This window comes from Falco biarmicus, chromosome 9 (genome assembly GCF_023638135.1).
Source record: "Falco biarmicus isolate bFalBia1 chromosome 9, bFalBia1.pri, whole genome shotgun sequence".
NCBI lineage: Eukaryota > Metazoa > Chordata > Aves > Falconiformes > Falconidae > Falco > Falco biarmicus.
The window spans coordinates 6,006,118-6,022,051 of NC_079296.1; the positions used below are offsets into that span (position 1 = coordinate 6,006,118).

At 53.4% G+C, this 15,934-nt stretch overlaps 1 protein-coding gene across 1 annotated transcript; it reads left to right on the forward strand.

Annotated features, from left to right (window-relative positions):
* Nucleotides 1-824: 824 nt before the first annotated feature.
* DBH (dopamine beta-hydroxylase) lies at nt 825-15,725 on the forward strand. Its single transcript, XM_056352142.1, is given in 13 exon segments — nt 825-912; nt 915-1,258; nt 3,519-3,665; nt 5,042-5,299; nt 6,701-6,877; nt 7,319-7,421; nt 8,949-9,115; nt 9,848-9,991; nt 10,094-10,132; nt 10,955-11,014; nt 11,621-11,748; nt 12,352-12,511; nt 14,972-15,725. Coding segments are annotated over 13 exon segments (1,950 nt in total). The 3' UTR covers nt 15,107-15,725.
* Nucleotides 15,726-15,934: the final 209 nt, after the last annotated feature.

Sequence of the window (15,934 nt, forward strand, 5' to 3'; positions counted from 1 at the left end):
TTCAACCCAGCAGTGACTCAAGGACCACGGGGCTCTGAGTTGCTTGACTCGGCTCAGTTTTCAGCAACATCTCATGCAAACGTGTCCCCGAGGAGGCCAGCCTCCAAAAATAAACAAACACAGGAATGGCTCCGTGGGCTTCATGCCACTGGTGGGGTCTTTGGGAGGGAACATGCAGCTGGAAGGGTCCCCGTGGTGCAGCCTGGACCTTGGCACAGCCTGAACAGCACACTGCAAGAGGCTTGGGGGGAGCCAAGGGGTCTTCTGGCTGCGCTTGGGCCAGCTTATCTGCAAGCCACAGACCTGCATTGTTACTCAGAGGAGCAAAAAGAAAACAGGGATGCACATAGTGATACCCTGGCCTGCACCCAGCAGAACATGGGCAGGGAGCAGGAATGGGGCTCTGCACCTGTCTGGCAGCTGATCCTGGGCTTTGATCCCCGCCGAGTCTGGCCACCTTTGGGGTGATAAGCGATCCCAGGCTGGAGGACATGGGATCTGTGGCTGGGATTGCTATCCTGGAGCTTTTGCCCCGCAGAGCGCAGGCAGGGCTGGCTGCAGAGCCGGGCGAGAGGCAGCGCAAGCAGCACAGAGTGTACCCACGCAGGGCTCAGCACAAGCAGCCTGCAAGTAAACAGCCCTTCCCAGCCACTAAGGAAGATTTAAGAGCGAATAACATCAGCTCAGTCAAATTCAATTGCTATTGATAATGTCCATGTGCAATTAGAACCAATTAAGGGGAAGCAGCGAATGACAAGTGTCTGGCCAGGAGGTGGGGGCGGGGTGGGGGTGTCAATACAACAGTGCAATTTCCCAACAACCAAATGCAATTAAAGAGTGTCACTTCCCCGGCTTGCCCAGGAGGGCCAGCACATAAATGGGCAAAGCCAGGCGCAGGGGTGCCGTCCTGCCCAGCATGCAGACCTCCAGGAGCAAGCCCTGTCCCTGCCCCAGCTTCAAGCTGCGGGAAGTGGCATCCATGTACTTCACCATGATCGCTGTGTTCCTGGTCATCTTGGTGGTGGTCCTGCAGGGCTCGGCACCCCGCCAGAGTGATTTTCCCTACAAAGTGCCCCTCGATCCCCAGGGGCTGCTCGAGCTCTCCTGGAACGTCAGCTACACGGAGCAAGCCGTGCATTTCCAGCTCCTCATCAAGGACCTGCAGTTTGGGCTCCTTTTTGGGATGTCGGACAGAGGCGAGTTTGAGAATGCAGACCTGGCCGTGCTCTGGAGCGACGGGCACAATTCCTATTTTGGGGTGAGTCGCTTGTATGTTTGCATGGCTGCTTTTGGGGTTGCCTCCCTGCGGGTGAATCTGACTCGTGGTTGGAAGGAGTGGGGCTGATCCAGGGCATGGCACACACTGGACCGCTCCCGCTGCTCAGGAGGACGGGGTCCCAAAGGGCTTGGGGGTTTCTATCCCAGAGGAACCCACAGATCAGGTCTACACTGTGGGTTTGGCATAGGCTCTTAAACCCAAAGAGAAAAAGAACAAATACAGCAGCACATCAGCAAGGTGAATGGAGCCAGAACCCCTACTGGCTTAGCTGCAAAGAGCTCCAACAGGTGATGGTACAGACCAGCTCGCACTCACACACGCAGGATGCATCAACACCTTGTGCGCTGCTGTCAGTCACATTAAAAATTAACCACAGCTCCTGTTATTGACTTTGAGACAGTGCAAAAGTTCTCAGCCAGAAAGGCTGCCCCTGCCAGCACCACCAAGCCAGCTGGAGTCGCGTTCGATGCTACCGCAGAGATCGCCAGGACAGCAAAACACAGCCTGACGGCCACCGGCCAGTGGCACGGTGTGCTCCGAAATTAGGCAAATGTATCTTGGTGATAGTAGATGGGGGCAACCCATTTCTGATTTTGCTGATTGAGATTGCTACTGCAAATCGCTGTCCGTTCTGACACAGTCTCGCTTGCCCAGGTTCTTGTTTGGTTTGCCTTGCCACAGGGGCTGCAGTTACAGTAGCCACCCCTGTGCTCTCCAGCAGCTTCAAATCCCCAGACCACCACATCAGGCTTATTGCAATTGCACTTGGCTGCAGAAAGCAATTCACATTTCTCCCCATGTGAGGCTTTCCAGTAAGTTAAATTTTACCTCTCTGCTTACTTCAAATTAACCATAAAATACGTTCTTTCACAATCCGCCGCAATGTGATCTGCAGTGTAATGAAAGGATGAAAAGAAGGGCTTATTATCTGTACTGTTTTCCTGCTAATTACCAGCCATTCAGGATGTGTGGTAGCCCAAATGCTACAGTATTTCACAGCATCATGTTAAAAAAACATAAAGCATCATTTCTAATCTGCCTTCGTGTGCTCACTGAAAAGACAAACGGTGCTGAATTAAACACGGGGCAGCATTTGGGCTTTCTCTTCAGTTGATGCTGAACAGCATCCTGCAAGGAGATTTCTATAAATCTCTCCAGTCCTGGTTTTCTCTCTCCCAGCAGCCTGTTTTCTGGATAAGTATGTCAGCTGTTAAAAAGATTCAGATGCTTAACCCCCCATGTACTACAAGATTAATTTGCACACCATATTCCTATGAAAACAAATGTCATGCTAGCTTCATGTAGCTGATTTTACTCTCCCCCTCTAAGGACAATATGTTCTCGAAATATGACTCTATACTTCTGGCTGAAATGATGCCAAGATGCTTTATTCTTTTTCTTCTGTGTCATACCCCCTGTCCCGCCCCCCCGTCCCCAGAGATAAGAGAACCGATGCCACTTGTGTACGTAGGGCGAGGTACTTCTTAAGTGCCTTTTCTCAGTAAACAAAATATATCAACGGGAGATGCAAAAGATCAAGACAAAAACACTGTTCAAATCCAAATTATTGCAGGATTTTATATGCCAAACCTTCAAATCCTTAAACACAGGATAACTTAGGGCTTTGCTTCTCAGTGTGGTTTTGTCACCACCGTCAACAACGAGCATCCTGAAACAACCTGGCCACAACAAATGAAGGATTTTGAAAAGGGTAGCAATTTCTAAGGCTGACACTACAGCTCAGCAAGGGTCTGATCTTAAATTGAGAGTAGTGGGTGTGTGGCAAGGGTCTTGGATAGCACAACACCCCCCTAGAAGTTCCCCCCCAGGCAAATACACCCAAAACACAGCACAGCCCGATGCAACACCTTCAGGTGTCCCTGTAGGCTTTCCTCCTCCCATGTCCTTTCCCGCAGTTGCATCTCAGCTTGTAAAGGTCTTTTCTGCAGACTGTTATTGCTGGGTCACATATTTCACAGGTCTGCCCATGCTCAGCACTGAAGATCTCGTGGCAGGGGCTGAGCCAGCACAGCTCTGCCTGTGGGCTGCTGGAGGGGAGCGTGGGGCAACCAAACAGGCTCCCTCCACCTCTGGGATGTGGAGGGTGAACCAACCAGAGGGTGCAGAGGAGGAGGAACCCACAACCCATGGTACTGTCAGAGGTCACCGCCGTGGGCTTCTCGGGCTGAGCAGGGCCAGCGGAGCCTCCTAGCTGAGCAGGATGCTCTTCATCCCACAGGATGCCTGGAGCGATGCCACGGGGCAGATCCACATGGACTCGCAGCAGGACTACCAGCTCCTTGGGGCTCGAAGGGCTCCTGAGGGGCTCTACCTCCTCTTCAGAAGAGCCTTCAGCACCTGTGACCCCAAGGACTACATTATAGAGGTACGGCATCGCCCTCACCCTGCTATAGCACCCCCCAGCCCTGTCCCATGGGGCAGAGCTCCAAACCCCAGCCTGAGTGGTTATACCTGACCAGTGGTTTTTTTCATGGGCAGCATCAGATGTTTCTGCTGTCTAGGGCAGAAGGGAAGTGTGCTACAGATGTCAGTCCTGGGACATGAGTAAAGTTTGGCACGATCTATTTACAACCCCTTATAAACCTCTATAAAGTGTAGATTTTAGCTCGTTTGCATCATCCACTCCTGTTAAGCATGTGTTAAGGCTATATAAATACCCTCCTGCATCACTCCGGTTGCAGTCTGGAACCAACTGTTTGGAGTGTTACAAAGAGGCGTTGGTGTTGTTCAACGGGAGGCAAAGAGGAGGGTTGTGGCAGGAGCCCGAGCAAAGCAACGGCAAATAGAGCTGCTGCGGTGTGGCTCAGTGAAGTCCCTCTGGGTCTGCATTCACCGCTTCCCCATGAGATGGGATCTGGGCAAAACCTTCCCAGTAGGGATGCTGAAGAGCTCCAGGGTCTCAGCCATGGACCCTGTGTGCAGGCAGGAATCAGTGCAAGGCTCATTTCAGATGAAAGCCTTTGATGGGCAGGATATTTTAAAGCCAACGTGGGCACAGAACGTCCTTCAATTTTTGCTGCTGGTTTTCAAAAGCTTGTCTTGTGGTGAGAAATGTCTACCGTCTGCCAAAACACAGAGAGGCCTGGAGGAAAAAAATCTGTGTATGGGCCGGGAATAGACTTGCAGGTCTTTATTCCATGACTCTTTAAGAAAAAAATATTCTCTTTTTCCTTTCTTCCTTACCTCCTGCCCAGAGCTCACTGGGTTCAGCAGCAGTTCCCTTGCTCGCAGTAGACTTTCAGCAGAGCTTCTTGCGGTAATCCCCCAGCAGAAGCCAGGAAAATGGGAGGATTTCGGGAGGATTTCAGGGAGAAGTTTTGTTCCTGATGTTCCTCCCAGGCTGCTGCCCATGGCTGTTGCTGGGGCTGTGCTGCCGGGTGGGATGAGCCCTGAACCAACGTGGTTGTCCCAGCCTGGAGCTTAGGAAGGACAAGGAGCTCTGAAAGAGCGAAGAGATGTTACTCTTACGGAACTGATGCCATCTAGGGAAAACTTTTCAGACTCTCCCAACCAGTAGGGAACCCTCTGTGATCACGTCAGCCAAAGAAATAGCCTGAAATCTACAGTCTTCCTGGGACAGCACAGCAAAGTGAGCTACTGGTGAAGCCAGGGTGGCTTCTCATCTGGGGATGGGTCAAAAGGCCCACTCCTGGGTTTGTGCCACCAATACTAGCACTAATAGTCCATGCAGTTTGTGTTCTACCATGAAAAGCTACCTGCTCTACTTTGCTCTCTCTTCAGGATGGCACCGTGCACCTTATCTACGGGATCCTGGCAAAACCGGTCCATTCCCTCCAAGCCATCAACATCTCTGCCATTCACAGGGGACTGCAGAGGGTGCAGCTGCTAAAGCCCAACATCACCATCCCTGAGCTGCCCAGTGACATGAAGACCATGGAGATAACAGCCCCTGACATTGTCATTCCCAGCCAGGAAACAACCTACTGGTGTTACATGACAGAGCTGCCAGACAGCTTCCCCAAACATCATATTATCATGGTAAGAGGCAGGGGAAGAGGGTTGCTTTCCCTGGTGCAGATCAGCAGTCATGTTGACATTCAGCCATTCTGCAAAGTCCACCGCTTCCCTGCCCTTTCACATGGAGGCTTTCAGACCCATATGTCTTCCACAACATGGTACCAAAACATCTCCCAGAGCCACCCCACCAGCCAGCAGCATCCTCACGTCTCCTAGAGACTTCAGAATCAGAATCTTCTCAGTGTGAGGTGGCCGGTTGGTGACTTTCCAGCCAGCACATCCAGCAGGTACCAGGCTAGGCTCAGAGCATCTCCCTTGCAGAGCTGACCCCCTGCAGAAGGCAGAGCTGTAGCCATCAAGGACAGACCTTCAGCAGGATTATGGTACACAGTGAACCATAAGGAACATATAAAACGGGAAACAAAGGAACAGGGCTGGCAAGTTCAGGGCAGAGCAAGCCAGGATATGAGCTGGCTTCTAAAAGATTAGGCATACTCAAAAAAAAACCCCAACCCACCACAAAAGGGGTTACAGATGTAAATGCAACTTGTGTGCATTGCCCAGCCGTGTTGCACGTGCTTGGGTTGCCTCCCTCAAAGTGGAGGCACTGGGGCAAGGCGTACTGTCCACCATGAGCATCACCCCGGCAGGTGTGGGGGTGGCTCGGCAGATGACCTGTTGCACCCAGGGTCAAAACCACACAACAGGGAGAGGGAAAACCTGACACACGAGCCGAAGCGAGTGCTTAGTGATTTATAGGGGAGAGACGACGCTGCAAAGGAAAACTCAGAAGGAGGATTTTCTCTCCGACAGATGGTGTGAAATGAATCATCTGTGTGTAAGTAAAAAGTGTGTACCTCCTGATACCTTCCCGCTGCTGCGGATCATTTCTACAGCTGGCGCTTTTAGCCAGAGCCGGTCCTCAGGCTTGTTTGAAGTCACTCTCTCTACCCCCGATCCCCCTCTCTGTGCCCCAAATGGCTGGTGGCCAGAAACAAAGCTCAATAGCTGCAGGCAGAGCCACCACGACGTGGCCAGGACCTTCTTTAGGAAAGAGCAGTGTTGCCAGGGTCACCTCAGCCCTGAAAAAATGGCAAAGGACTCAGTCATCGCAAAGCAGATCAAGATCTTGTGCTGATCAGGTGCATCTGTCACCGGAGAAGGGATGAGATGTTTCTCTATGGGTTCTGGTGGATTCTGGGTTGGTCCCAAAGCCAACCAGGAGCTCTTGGCCCTTGGTGCCTCATGCCCAGAGCAACCTTCCCTCCCCATCAGGCAGCAGAAACTGCCCCCCATTCAGTAAGGGATAGCAGCCATACCTGCCTTGGGCTCCTTGGGGAGCCTGCACAGACAGCAGCCCCCGGGGGTGGGCTCTCACCAAACTTTCTTAATGCGTCCTCCTCCTCGGATGCTGCTTTGCAGTATGAGCCAGTGATCACGGCAGGAAACGAGGCCCTGGTCCACCACATGGAAGTCTTCCAGTGTGCTGCTGAGTTCGACAGCTTCCCCCAGTACAACGGGCCCTGCGACTCCAAGATGAAGCCAAACCGGCTCAACTACTGCAGGCACGTGCTTGCAGCGTGGGCCATGGGAGCACAGGTGGGTGCGAGATGGGACCCGCTGCCCTGGGTGAAAACTTTGCTCCTGGCCACTTTCCTGCTGCCTGCCAACCCTTCCCAATCCCATCTTGGGATCGCCCCATGCAGGCTGCCCCAACCCCGTTCCCTGCTGGGTTCAGCTCTGTCTGACCTCCCCATCCTTCCCGCTGGACATATCTGAGTTTCCACCTCACCCCAGCCCACCTCCTCAGTGCCATGAGTTGGTGCAATGCCCCTACTCAGTGGTTATGCCATTGCATGTGCATGCTGGCATGCGAGAAGCTTTTGGAAGCAAGACCAGCTCAGCAAGCACAACCAAGAGCACAAGCAAGACAAGCCATGTCCCTCAGCCCACAGTGGGGGTCAGGTTTATGCCCAGACATTTCCCTTAGACTTTTCAGCCTTGTCCACCACCCCCTTAACACCCTCCCTCTGCTTCCAGGCTTTCTACTACCCTGAAGAAGCAGGTCTGGCCTTTGGTGGCTCAGGCTCCTCCAGATATTTGCGCCTTGAGATCCACTATCACAATCCCATGGTGTTCAAAGGTGAGTGGGTGCGTGGCAATGCCTGCTGCCTCCCCAGCAAGGCAGTGGCAGGAGAGCTGGGTAAATGCCAGGGGCTGCTGCCCTACTGGGGAGAACTCCATGTTTCATACAGAAAGAAAACTTGGCTCAAATCATAGCCCTGTTTGCAACTTTTTGGAGACCTGATGGTCCAGATCTGTCCTTGCAGGAGGAATACATAAAATCCCCACCATGCTGCTGCCTTTCAGGTCTCAGCAAAGTCATCCTCACTGGAGGCTGGACCCATCCTTGTGCATGCCCAGCAGCAGGGAGGGATGCTTGGGGAAAGGAGCCCGGCTGAGCCTGCAGCCCTGCAGGCAGAAAACTGCCCCTACATGTTGTTCTGCAGGGCATGATCCAAGGCATCACCAGCATCTAGTTGGGCTGCCACAGGGAGTCCCTCCAATTTCTGCGCAAGGTGGTGGTGGGTCTGAGCTCAGAGCCAAGAGCAACAGCAATGCCGAAGTCACCAGAGAGACAGCAGCAGCCTGGCTGGGGATGGGGGAATTTAGATGTTGTTTTACTGGTACTCCTGCTTCGATAACATTGTCAGGAGACACATTTAAAAAAAAAGAAAAGGATTCCAAACAACCCAGTTTCTTCATTAACATAAAAACAAGTAGCTTCTTGACTACCCAAGTATATTTTTAGGAGATCAGAGCATATGTACTGTGGATCAGTCATAGCACATTCGGCAACTCGAGAAGAAACACGTCTATAAATACAGAGCTCATGTCTTTCATAATTTATCTGCTTTTTCATGTTAACCAATAGTGTCTCCCCCGTTATTCTTATCCTTGGGTGGGCTCCAGCCCAGAGACAGGGAGTTCAAAGCCGGCCTGAACCCCTGCTGACCTGCTGAACCTGCCCTGTCCCTTTGCTCTCAGAGCTGGGTGGCAAACGGGTGCCAGAGCTCGGCTTTGCATCTCCGCAGAGCTGGCTGCTGCCTCTGCCCGCCTCACGGTCAGCATCTGCCACACCATGGGCACCGGGTCTTCTCCAGCTCCCACCAGCTCCTGAGGGAAGGTTAAACGGAGCAAACTCAAATGCAAGAAAGACCAGAAGCTTTCCAAATGCAAGGAGTACTTGTTCCATAGGCATGTTTCCTCTTGCTTGGCTCCCAATAACAGCATGGCCTTAACTTTTTGGATGCTAAAGATGCAATGAGCCATATTTCTGAGGGGGTTCTCTAAAGCACCCCATGACCTGTCCCTCTGCTTTGGGGTCTCCAAAGGCACTCCTTACCTCACTCCCTTGGAGCAATTCAGCCTCAGGTTGGTGACGTCTCTTAGGGGACCAGGCACATGTCTGGGGCCACTCCATAAAGACTTGCATGAAAGTAACTAGGATTTAGAAACACTAAGAACTGCACACATGAAGAAGGCTGCAAGCAAGAGGCTGGTGCATCTCTCCCCACTGCAGCACAGCATCAACTTTCATGCCTGACCTTATCCTAGTGGCCGTCACTTCTCCCACAGCGACTTGCAGCCTCATCCTCTCTCCTGCCAGGTCGCCATGACTCCTCGGGGATCCGCCTCTACTACACGGCCACCCTGCGACGCTATGATGCTGCCATCATGGAGCTGGGCTTGGTCTACACACCAGTGATGGCCATTCCCCCAGGCGAGGATGCCTTCATCCTCACAGGCTATTGCACCGACAAATGCACGCAGATGGTGAGTGCCCATCCTCTCTGCCCTGGCTTCACTTTGGGGAAGAGAGGTTGCAGATGGCTTTTCCCAGGTCTCAGAGAGCAGTGATATGGCACTGAGCTCCAGGCTCCCAATTCCCAGTTTTAAACTTCCCAAACCCTTTACCATGAGGTTGCACCAGAAAGAAAAATTTGCTGCATATAACAGAGAGCAGCTAGTTGGGATGCACTGACCCCCCCACCCTTGAAGCAGCTCTCCTGGGGACCCATTTGCTCTGGCTCCCGGGGGTACCATTCTCATCAAACTTACTGCCCAGCTGGCCATGCCCTGGTGGTGTTTTCTCTTACAGAGATGGGAAGATTGGCCTCTGCTTCCAAGGAGCTCACCAAGAGCTCTCTCCAAGATGGTTTCAAAAATGCCCACTTTGCTCTCAAGGAAGTTTTAGTGCATGTTTTTGTAGCGCCTACCCAAAAGGAATAATTTGTGCCACCACTAACGAATGCAAGGAAGCAAGCAGCACGGCCAGCTCAGCTGCTCCTGCTGACTTAGGGCACTGCAGCGCATACATTGGATCTGGCAGCAGACCGAGCATCTGTCCCCCTGCAGGGAGCTCACTGCTCCAAGGGAACAGCAATCCTCTAAACCCATGTGGGAGCGCCAGCACAGGGACAGCCAGTCCCAAGCACGCAGCAAAGGGATGCGCAGAAGGGGAGAGGGATAGGGTTGGGCATGGGGGCTTGACTGTCCTTCCCCCAGGCTCTGCCCACTGCCGGCATCCGCATCTTCGCGTCCCAGCTCCATACTCACCTGGCAGGAAGAAAAGTGGTGACAGTGCTGTCCCGGAATGGAAGAGAACAGCAGGTCGTGAATGCCGACGGTCACTACAGCCCTCACTTCCAGGTACAGGGGTCTGCAGGGGCAGTGGGGGGGTCCTGGCTGGACATCACCCATGGCACAGAGCCACAGCGTTGCTCTAACAATGACCCTTTCCTTCCCTCCCAGGAGATCCGCATGCTGAAGGAGGTGGTTGCAGTTTTTCCAGTGAGTGGCTCCAAAAACCACTGCAGCTTCCAAATAGCACAGGACCTTCCCCTGACCCTACAGCCCCGAGACCCCTGCCTCCTTTACATCACCTCATCACCACTGCCATCGGGGACCTCCTTGGGGGCTGCAGGAGGACATGGTCCCTGTGGCCCCCAGGTTGTATCTGCCACCCCCGCACTGATGCCTTGGGGACACCAGGGCCCATCCCATATAGCATAAAACCAGTGTGCGGGCAAGTGAACCATGCTGGCAGCTAAATTAAGCACCTAATTTAGCGGGGCTTCCTCTAGCAGAGGGGGGGTCCTCGGGGGGGTGGGTGTGAACCATGCATGCGCTGGTTACCCCTCCCTCCTTGCTTGGTAGAAGAAGAAGAGGCTGGGCAGCAAAGGAATGGGTAAGAGAGGCTGAGCATGCCCCAGGGCTGTACGGGTGAGGAAGGACCTGGTTGCAAAGCAGAGGGCACCTACGGGAGCCATCCTGCCCCAAGAGGCTGCTCAAAGGACTCAGCACCCATTGAAACCATACCCAGGGCTGTGCTCTGGGGGGTCCCTGTTGTCCCATCAAATTCGGTACAGGTTTGGCAACTCAAAATGTTGTTTTGGCAACTCAAAACTCAAAAAACCAAAAAAAGTGCATTTTTTTTTAGGTGCTTCAGCCCTGCACAAATTCTTAAAAAGCAAGGAAAGCAGGTAACATGGTCCTAGGGAATCTCCTCACGGGGTGGGCAAGCTCAGCAAGCGCCCCTGCAGCACCGCAGCCAGTGTGGAGAAGGGAAACCCCACACTCACACCTACCTGTGTCTGTGTTTGAACCCCCCAGGGTGACGTACTCACCACCACCTGTACCTACAACACAGAGGACCGGAGCCGAGCCACTGTGGTGAGTGCGGGGGGGAGCTCACGTGCCCGTGTGGGGCTGGCGTGTGTTTGCACCCCAGGGCTGGGGGCACCCACAAAGTGGGCACCTGCATGAACCCTGGCTGAATCACAGCCAGAAACCAGAGGGGGATAAAGCAGCAAACCCACAAGGCTCTGCCGCCTGCAGCGGGGATGTTAAGGTGCTAATTGAAAAGTAGCATGTGTCACTCTAATTCCCATCACAAACTGTTCCACTGGGGATTAATTGTAATTAAAGAGAAGTGGCATTTTTTGACAGTACGTGTTATTTTCTTACATAGGCAGCGAAAAAAGTGCCTGTCAGAGGTACCATCAACAGGGACAAAGCTAAATATAGCACAGGGATTATAGGAAATCTGCATTTTAATGTAAACCACACGATCTAGCCCAAAAGTCTGTCCTTGCATAAAGGGCAGATGGGCAGAGTGCTGCCCATCCTGTGCACCTGAAGGAGCACATATATGCACATACGTGCAGGTTTGCACATACAGGTGCGAGCTTTGTGCTCCTCTTCCCTCCCCGCTGCCTGTGCTGCCCTGGCAGGGCAGAGCTGGACCCGGCTGCCAGCACGTCTGTGTCTGTGCCGCAGGGTGGGTTTGGCATTCTGGAGGAGATGTGCGTGAACTACGTGCACTACTACCCCCAGACGCAGCTGGAGCTGTGCAAAAGCGCGGTGGATCCGGGCTACCTGCACCGATACTTCAACCTTGTGAACAGGTACAAAGCTTCTGCACGGTGGTGCCGAGGGGAGAGGGACCATTGCGGAGGTCTTTGCTAGTTACACTGGGAAAAAGTTTAAAAAGCGGGGTTTGAGGGGCTGGCTGTGCAGTGGGTGTGCAAGGGCACTTGGGCAGCGTGGGTTTCAGGAGCTGTGGCTGCATGCTGGAGCACAGTCCTGCCTCCCCCTGCACCCTGAGCAGGGAGCCAACCCAGGGCTTTAAGGGTGGCTGTGCAGTGAGAACCTCCAGGAAAGGAGAGCATTCCTGGGGAGGGACTTCCCAGTCACTGCATGACCAAGTGCTTCTGTGAAAAATACTCCTCACAACCCAAGGCAGACACCAAGCATCCCTGCCAGAGGAGCAGGTGGCAGCTCGTTCACCCCCGACAAGAGGGGTGAGATGCTGGCCTTGCGCAGGGGGTCCCACTCCGGGGCAGTCCGGCTGGCCCCAGATCTTCCCTGCAGGTGCCAGCTGCGCTCTCCCTGCTCCCAGCGCCAACTCCAGAGCCATCCCAAGCTTTAGGCAGGGAGGAATTAGACACATCCAGCGCTGAAAGGGGACAGCACTGCTGCGTTTCAGTGTGGCATTTCTCCTGCCCCAGCTTTAACGATGAGGAGGTCTGCACGTGCCCACAGGTCTCCGTCCCACAGCAGTTTTTCTCCATCCCCTGGAACATGTTCAACAGAGACGTGCTGAAGTCCTTCTACAGCTTCGCTCCAATCTCCATGCACTGCAACAAATCCTCAGCTGTCCAGTTCCCGGTACGTACAGCTTCATAACCAAAGCTTCACGGCAAAACTCCCAGACATAGGTCTCCAGTGCTCAGGACGTGGCTGAACCCAGTGGGCTCAGGGCAGCGAGCTGGAGCTGCCCAGGGAACGCTGGCATCAGCAGGACACTGAGCCCAGCCCAGACCCGGTGCTTAAAACAATACGGCATGAGCCCACCGTGGATGTGCTCGGCCCGATTCAATTAAGAAATGCATTTGCATAAAGTGATTTTGAGGCTGCTTTCGCTGAGCGTTAAAGCAGGGCTAGCTCCAGAACCAAAGAGAAATGTGAGGTGGTTTTGAGGATTTTGGCAAATGACATCAGGTCCCAGCAGAGCGAGTTCATTACGTGCAGCATCTGTGCAGCCTCCAAATGTGGCGATCCAGCAAAATGTGAAGGATAAAGGGCCATGAGATCTTTAAAGGAAAACCAGGCCCAGTGATGATGGTCATGACAATGATGGTGATGAAGATTTAAAACTACTCATGGTCCCTATCACCATTAGCTCCCGATGCCACTTATCAGTGTAATAAACTTACATGATCTGCTATTTCTGGATCCAGTGCTATCCACCCTAGCACCGGAGGATGCCAAGCTGATTGCAGGGAAGACCACCAGCTTTCTGCCCAGGTAAATCCCCTTTAGCAAAAGTCTTCTCTGTCTGGAGGGGACAGAAACCTTCCAGTTCCCTGGAGTCAAGAGACCTGGCACCTCCCGGCTGTGCAGAGCTCTGCTGCAGGGACAGAAGTGGTGCAGAAGTTTTGTGCAGCAGCAGAATTATGAATTAAGCCTCTTGCTTACAGCCCAGACAAGTCTCTTGATATCAGAGAGGTCTGGGGGCCAGCCAGGAAGAGACTCGAGCGGAGCAGAGCTGATGCTGGCACGAAGTGGGTCATGAGCATTGCAGCGAGGGCGAAGGAGCCGAGCTGCCCCTCCTGCTCTGCTGGTGTTTTCAGAGCGAGCCCAATTTTAAGACATCTCATTTATTCCACACTGTTTCTGCCAAGAGAAAAGCGCCAGCTTCTAATTAAGCTCATGTTTTTGCAGTTCAGTGATCTCAAACCTGACAAGATTTCTGGAAGGACTGAGTGCTGTTAATTACTGAGCTAAATCTCAAGATAACACTTGTGAGTGGCTGCAGGGACGTTGCTGTCCCCGAGTCCCTTGCACCTTCAAGAGCTCACAGTGAGCTCTCCATACACTCTATATTCAGATTTCCACTTGCACTGAAAACAACAACTATCAAGACAGTCCCAATGCCTTTGATGTGCTCCAAAAGCAGGCAAGGGGTGAGCCCAGGCTTTGGGACGTACTGGCAGGGCAGACCACCGCAGCAGGTGGGCTCGAGGCTGAGCCCTGGAGCAGGCACACCCTCCTAAACATGCCTAACTGCTCTCTTAAGCCATAAGTGACAGGAAAAGTGTCTCCAGCTGGTGCTCCAATGCTGTCCCCTCTCCGGTCACTCCCCATGTGCCTTGGGAGGGTCCCTCCATCCCCCTCCAGCTTTCCCCAGGGCTTTCCTGGTGCTGGTGCAGGCTCTGGTCCATTTTGCTTGACATACTACAAAGAATTTAATCTGAAACTACAAATTCAACTTTCATCTTCTTGTTGATGACTCATAGCCCTACCTCTCCGCTCCAGACCTCCCTCCTCTTGCTCATGCTGCAGCTCAGCCTCTCGTCGACATTTCTGCATGAGCGCGCAGCTGGCAGCCAAGCCGTAGCATCAGTGACCCAGAGCTCAACCCAGACAGATGCAGCCCCTGCCTGCATCCCAACTGGCCACTAACCTGGACCAACATGTCACATTCCAGCTAGATCCTGCCTGGCGGGGTCAGCCCTTGGCACTGGCTGAACCCGGCAGATTGGTCCTTGCAGGGAGCATCCTCAAGACAAGGTGCCCCCATGCGTGCACCGAGCTGGGGGTTTGGTCCTGGCCATGGTCACCCTGAGCCCTGATGGCTGTGACAGCCCTTCCCCGGCTCTGCCCAACGGCACCTCACCCTGGTTGCTGCATCCCTCCCGTTCTGCAGCAGCTGCACGTGAACATCCACACTGGCACGCTGTGAACGTCACCTCCATCCAACCATCCTGCCAATACCTGGTAGAAAGTGTTTTCCAGGGCTGGGCTGAGAGCACGGTGGGTGGTGGGGCTCCCTGGTTTGAGTTGTCTTCATCTGACTTGGCAGGTAACACTTTTTGGGGTGGAAACTCCCTAACTGTGGTGGGTTTGTGCAACATGGTACACCGCAGACGTCTGTGCTGCTAGGGGAATGTGTAGGTGCTTCTGCAATACAAATAATTAGTAATGTCTCATGAGAAAATATCCTGGTTTGGGCTAAAAACACTTCAAGGATTAAGGGTCATTTCATTTTTACAAGTAGGGAGAAATACAGTCTTTCCAAGTACCCAAAACCCCAATTTTGTCTCACAGTGCTGAACTTTCTTGCAGGGCGAGTGGGAGAAGCAGCCGCTTCCCAAAATCACCGAGAGGCTGCAGGAGCCTGTCCTTCGCTGCCCGGCCACCCCGGGGCCTCAGCCTGACGCCCCTGTCCCCCTCAACCTGCGCCAGCTCAGGAGGGACTGACCTGATGCCCGCTCCTTCCATCACAACGGAAAGCACTTCCAGGCAGGAGCATCCACGGGGGACTTTGTCCCATCACTCTCCTGGTACCCTGGTGCCCACACAGTGATGCCGGCCTGTGCCCCTGCCCCTGCCTCTGCAGGGGGTTAGGGCTCACGAGCACGAGTTCAGAAAGTGCTCTGGAGTTGGAAAGCGCTATATTTAGTGCGTTATTAGCAATCCTGGCTCTGAGTAATGCTGCTTTCCGCCCCCAGAATAATAATGTAGAGGTTTGCTATTGTGCCGTACCCAGCAAGGTCTCGGGGAGGGGGGCGGGGAGCCTGTTTTCCCACAGGGAAACTGAGGCACAGAGCAAAGACCTGTGTGAGAACAGCATACAAGCCTTCCCAGTGCCCTGCGGTCCTGTTGGCTCAGGGCAGCTCCGCAGGTGCTCTCCCAACACCAGTACCTGTGGCAGGGACAGAGGGAGGGATGCTGTGACACCCACCCTGCGCTCACCCCCCTGCTGCAGGGACTGCGGCTCCCTGCCACGCTCCTCCTCCCACTCCCCCACGCTGGGGATTATTCGTCTTGACACCACCAGATGCCAATGGCTGGGAACAAATGATACCTCTGTGAAGGGGTTTAGAGAAGGGGAGGGATGGAGGGAGGGACACTGGGGAAAGACAAACCTTTTGGCAGGAAAAATTACTCCATTAAATATCTAAATGTTAACAAAAAGAAAAAAAAAAAAAAAAAAAAAAAAAGGAGAGACAAAAAAATTGCTTTTTGCTGTTGAGCTCCAAAGGGAGAACACTGCGGAGGAGAGGGAAGGCCGGTGGTGCTGCAGGA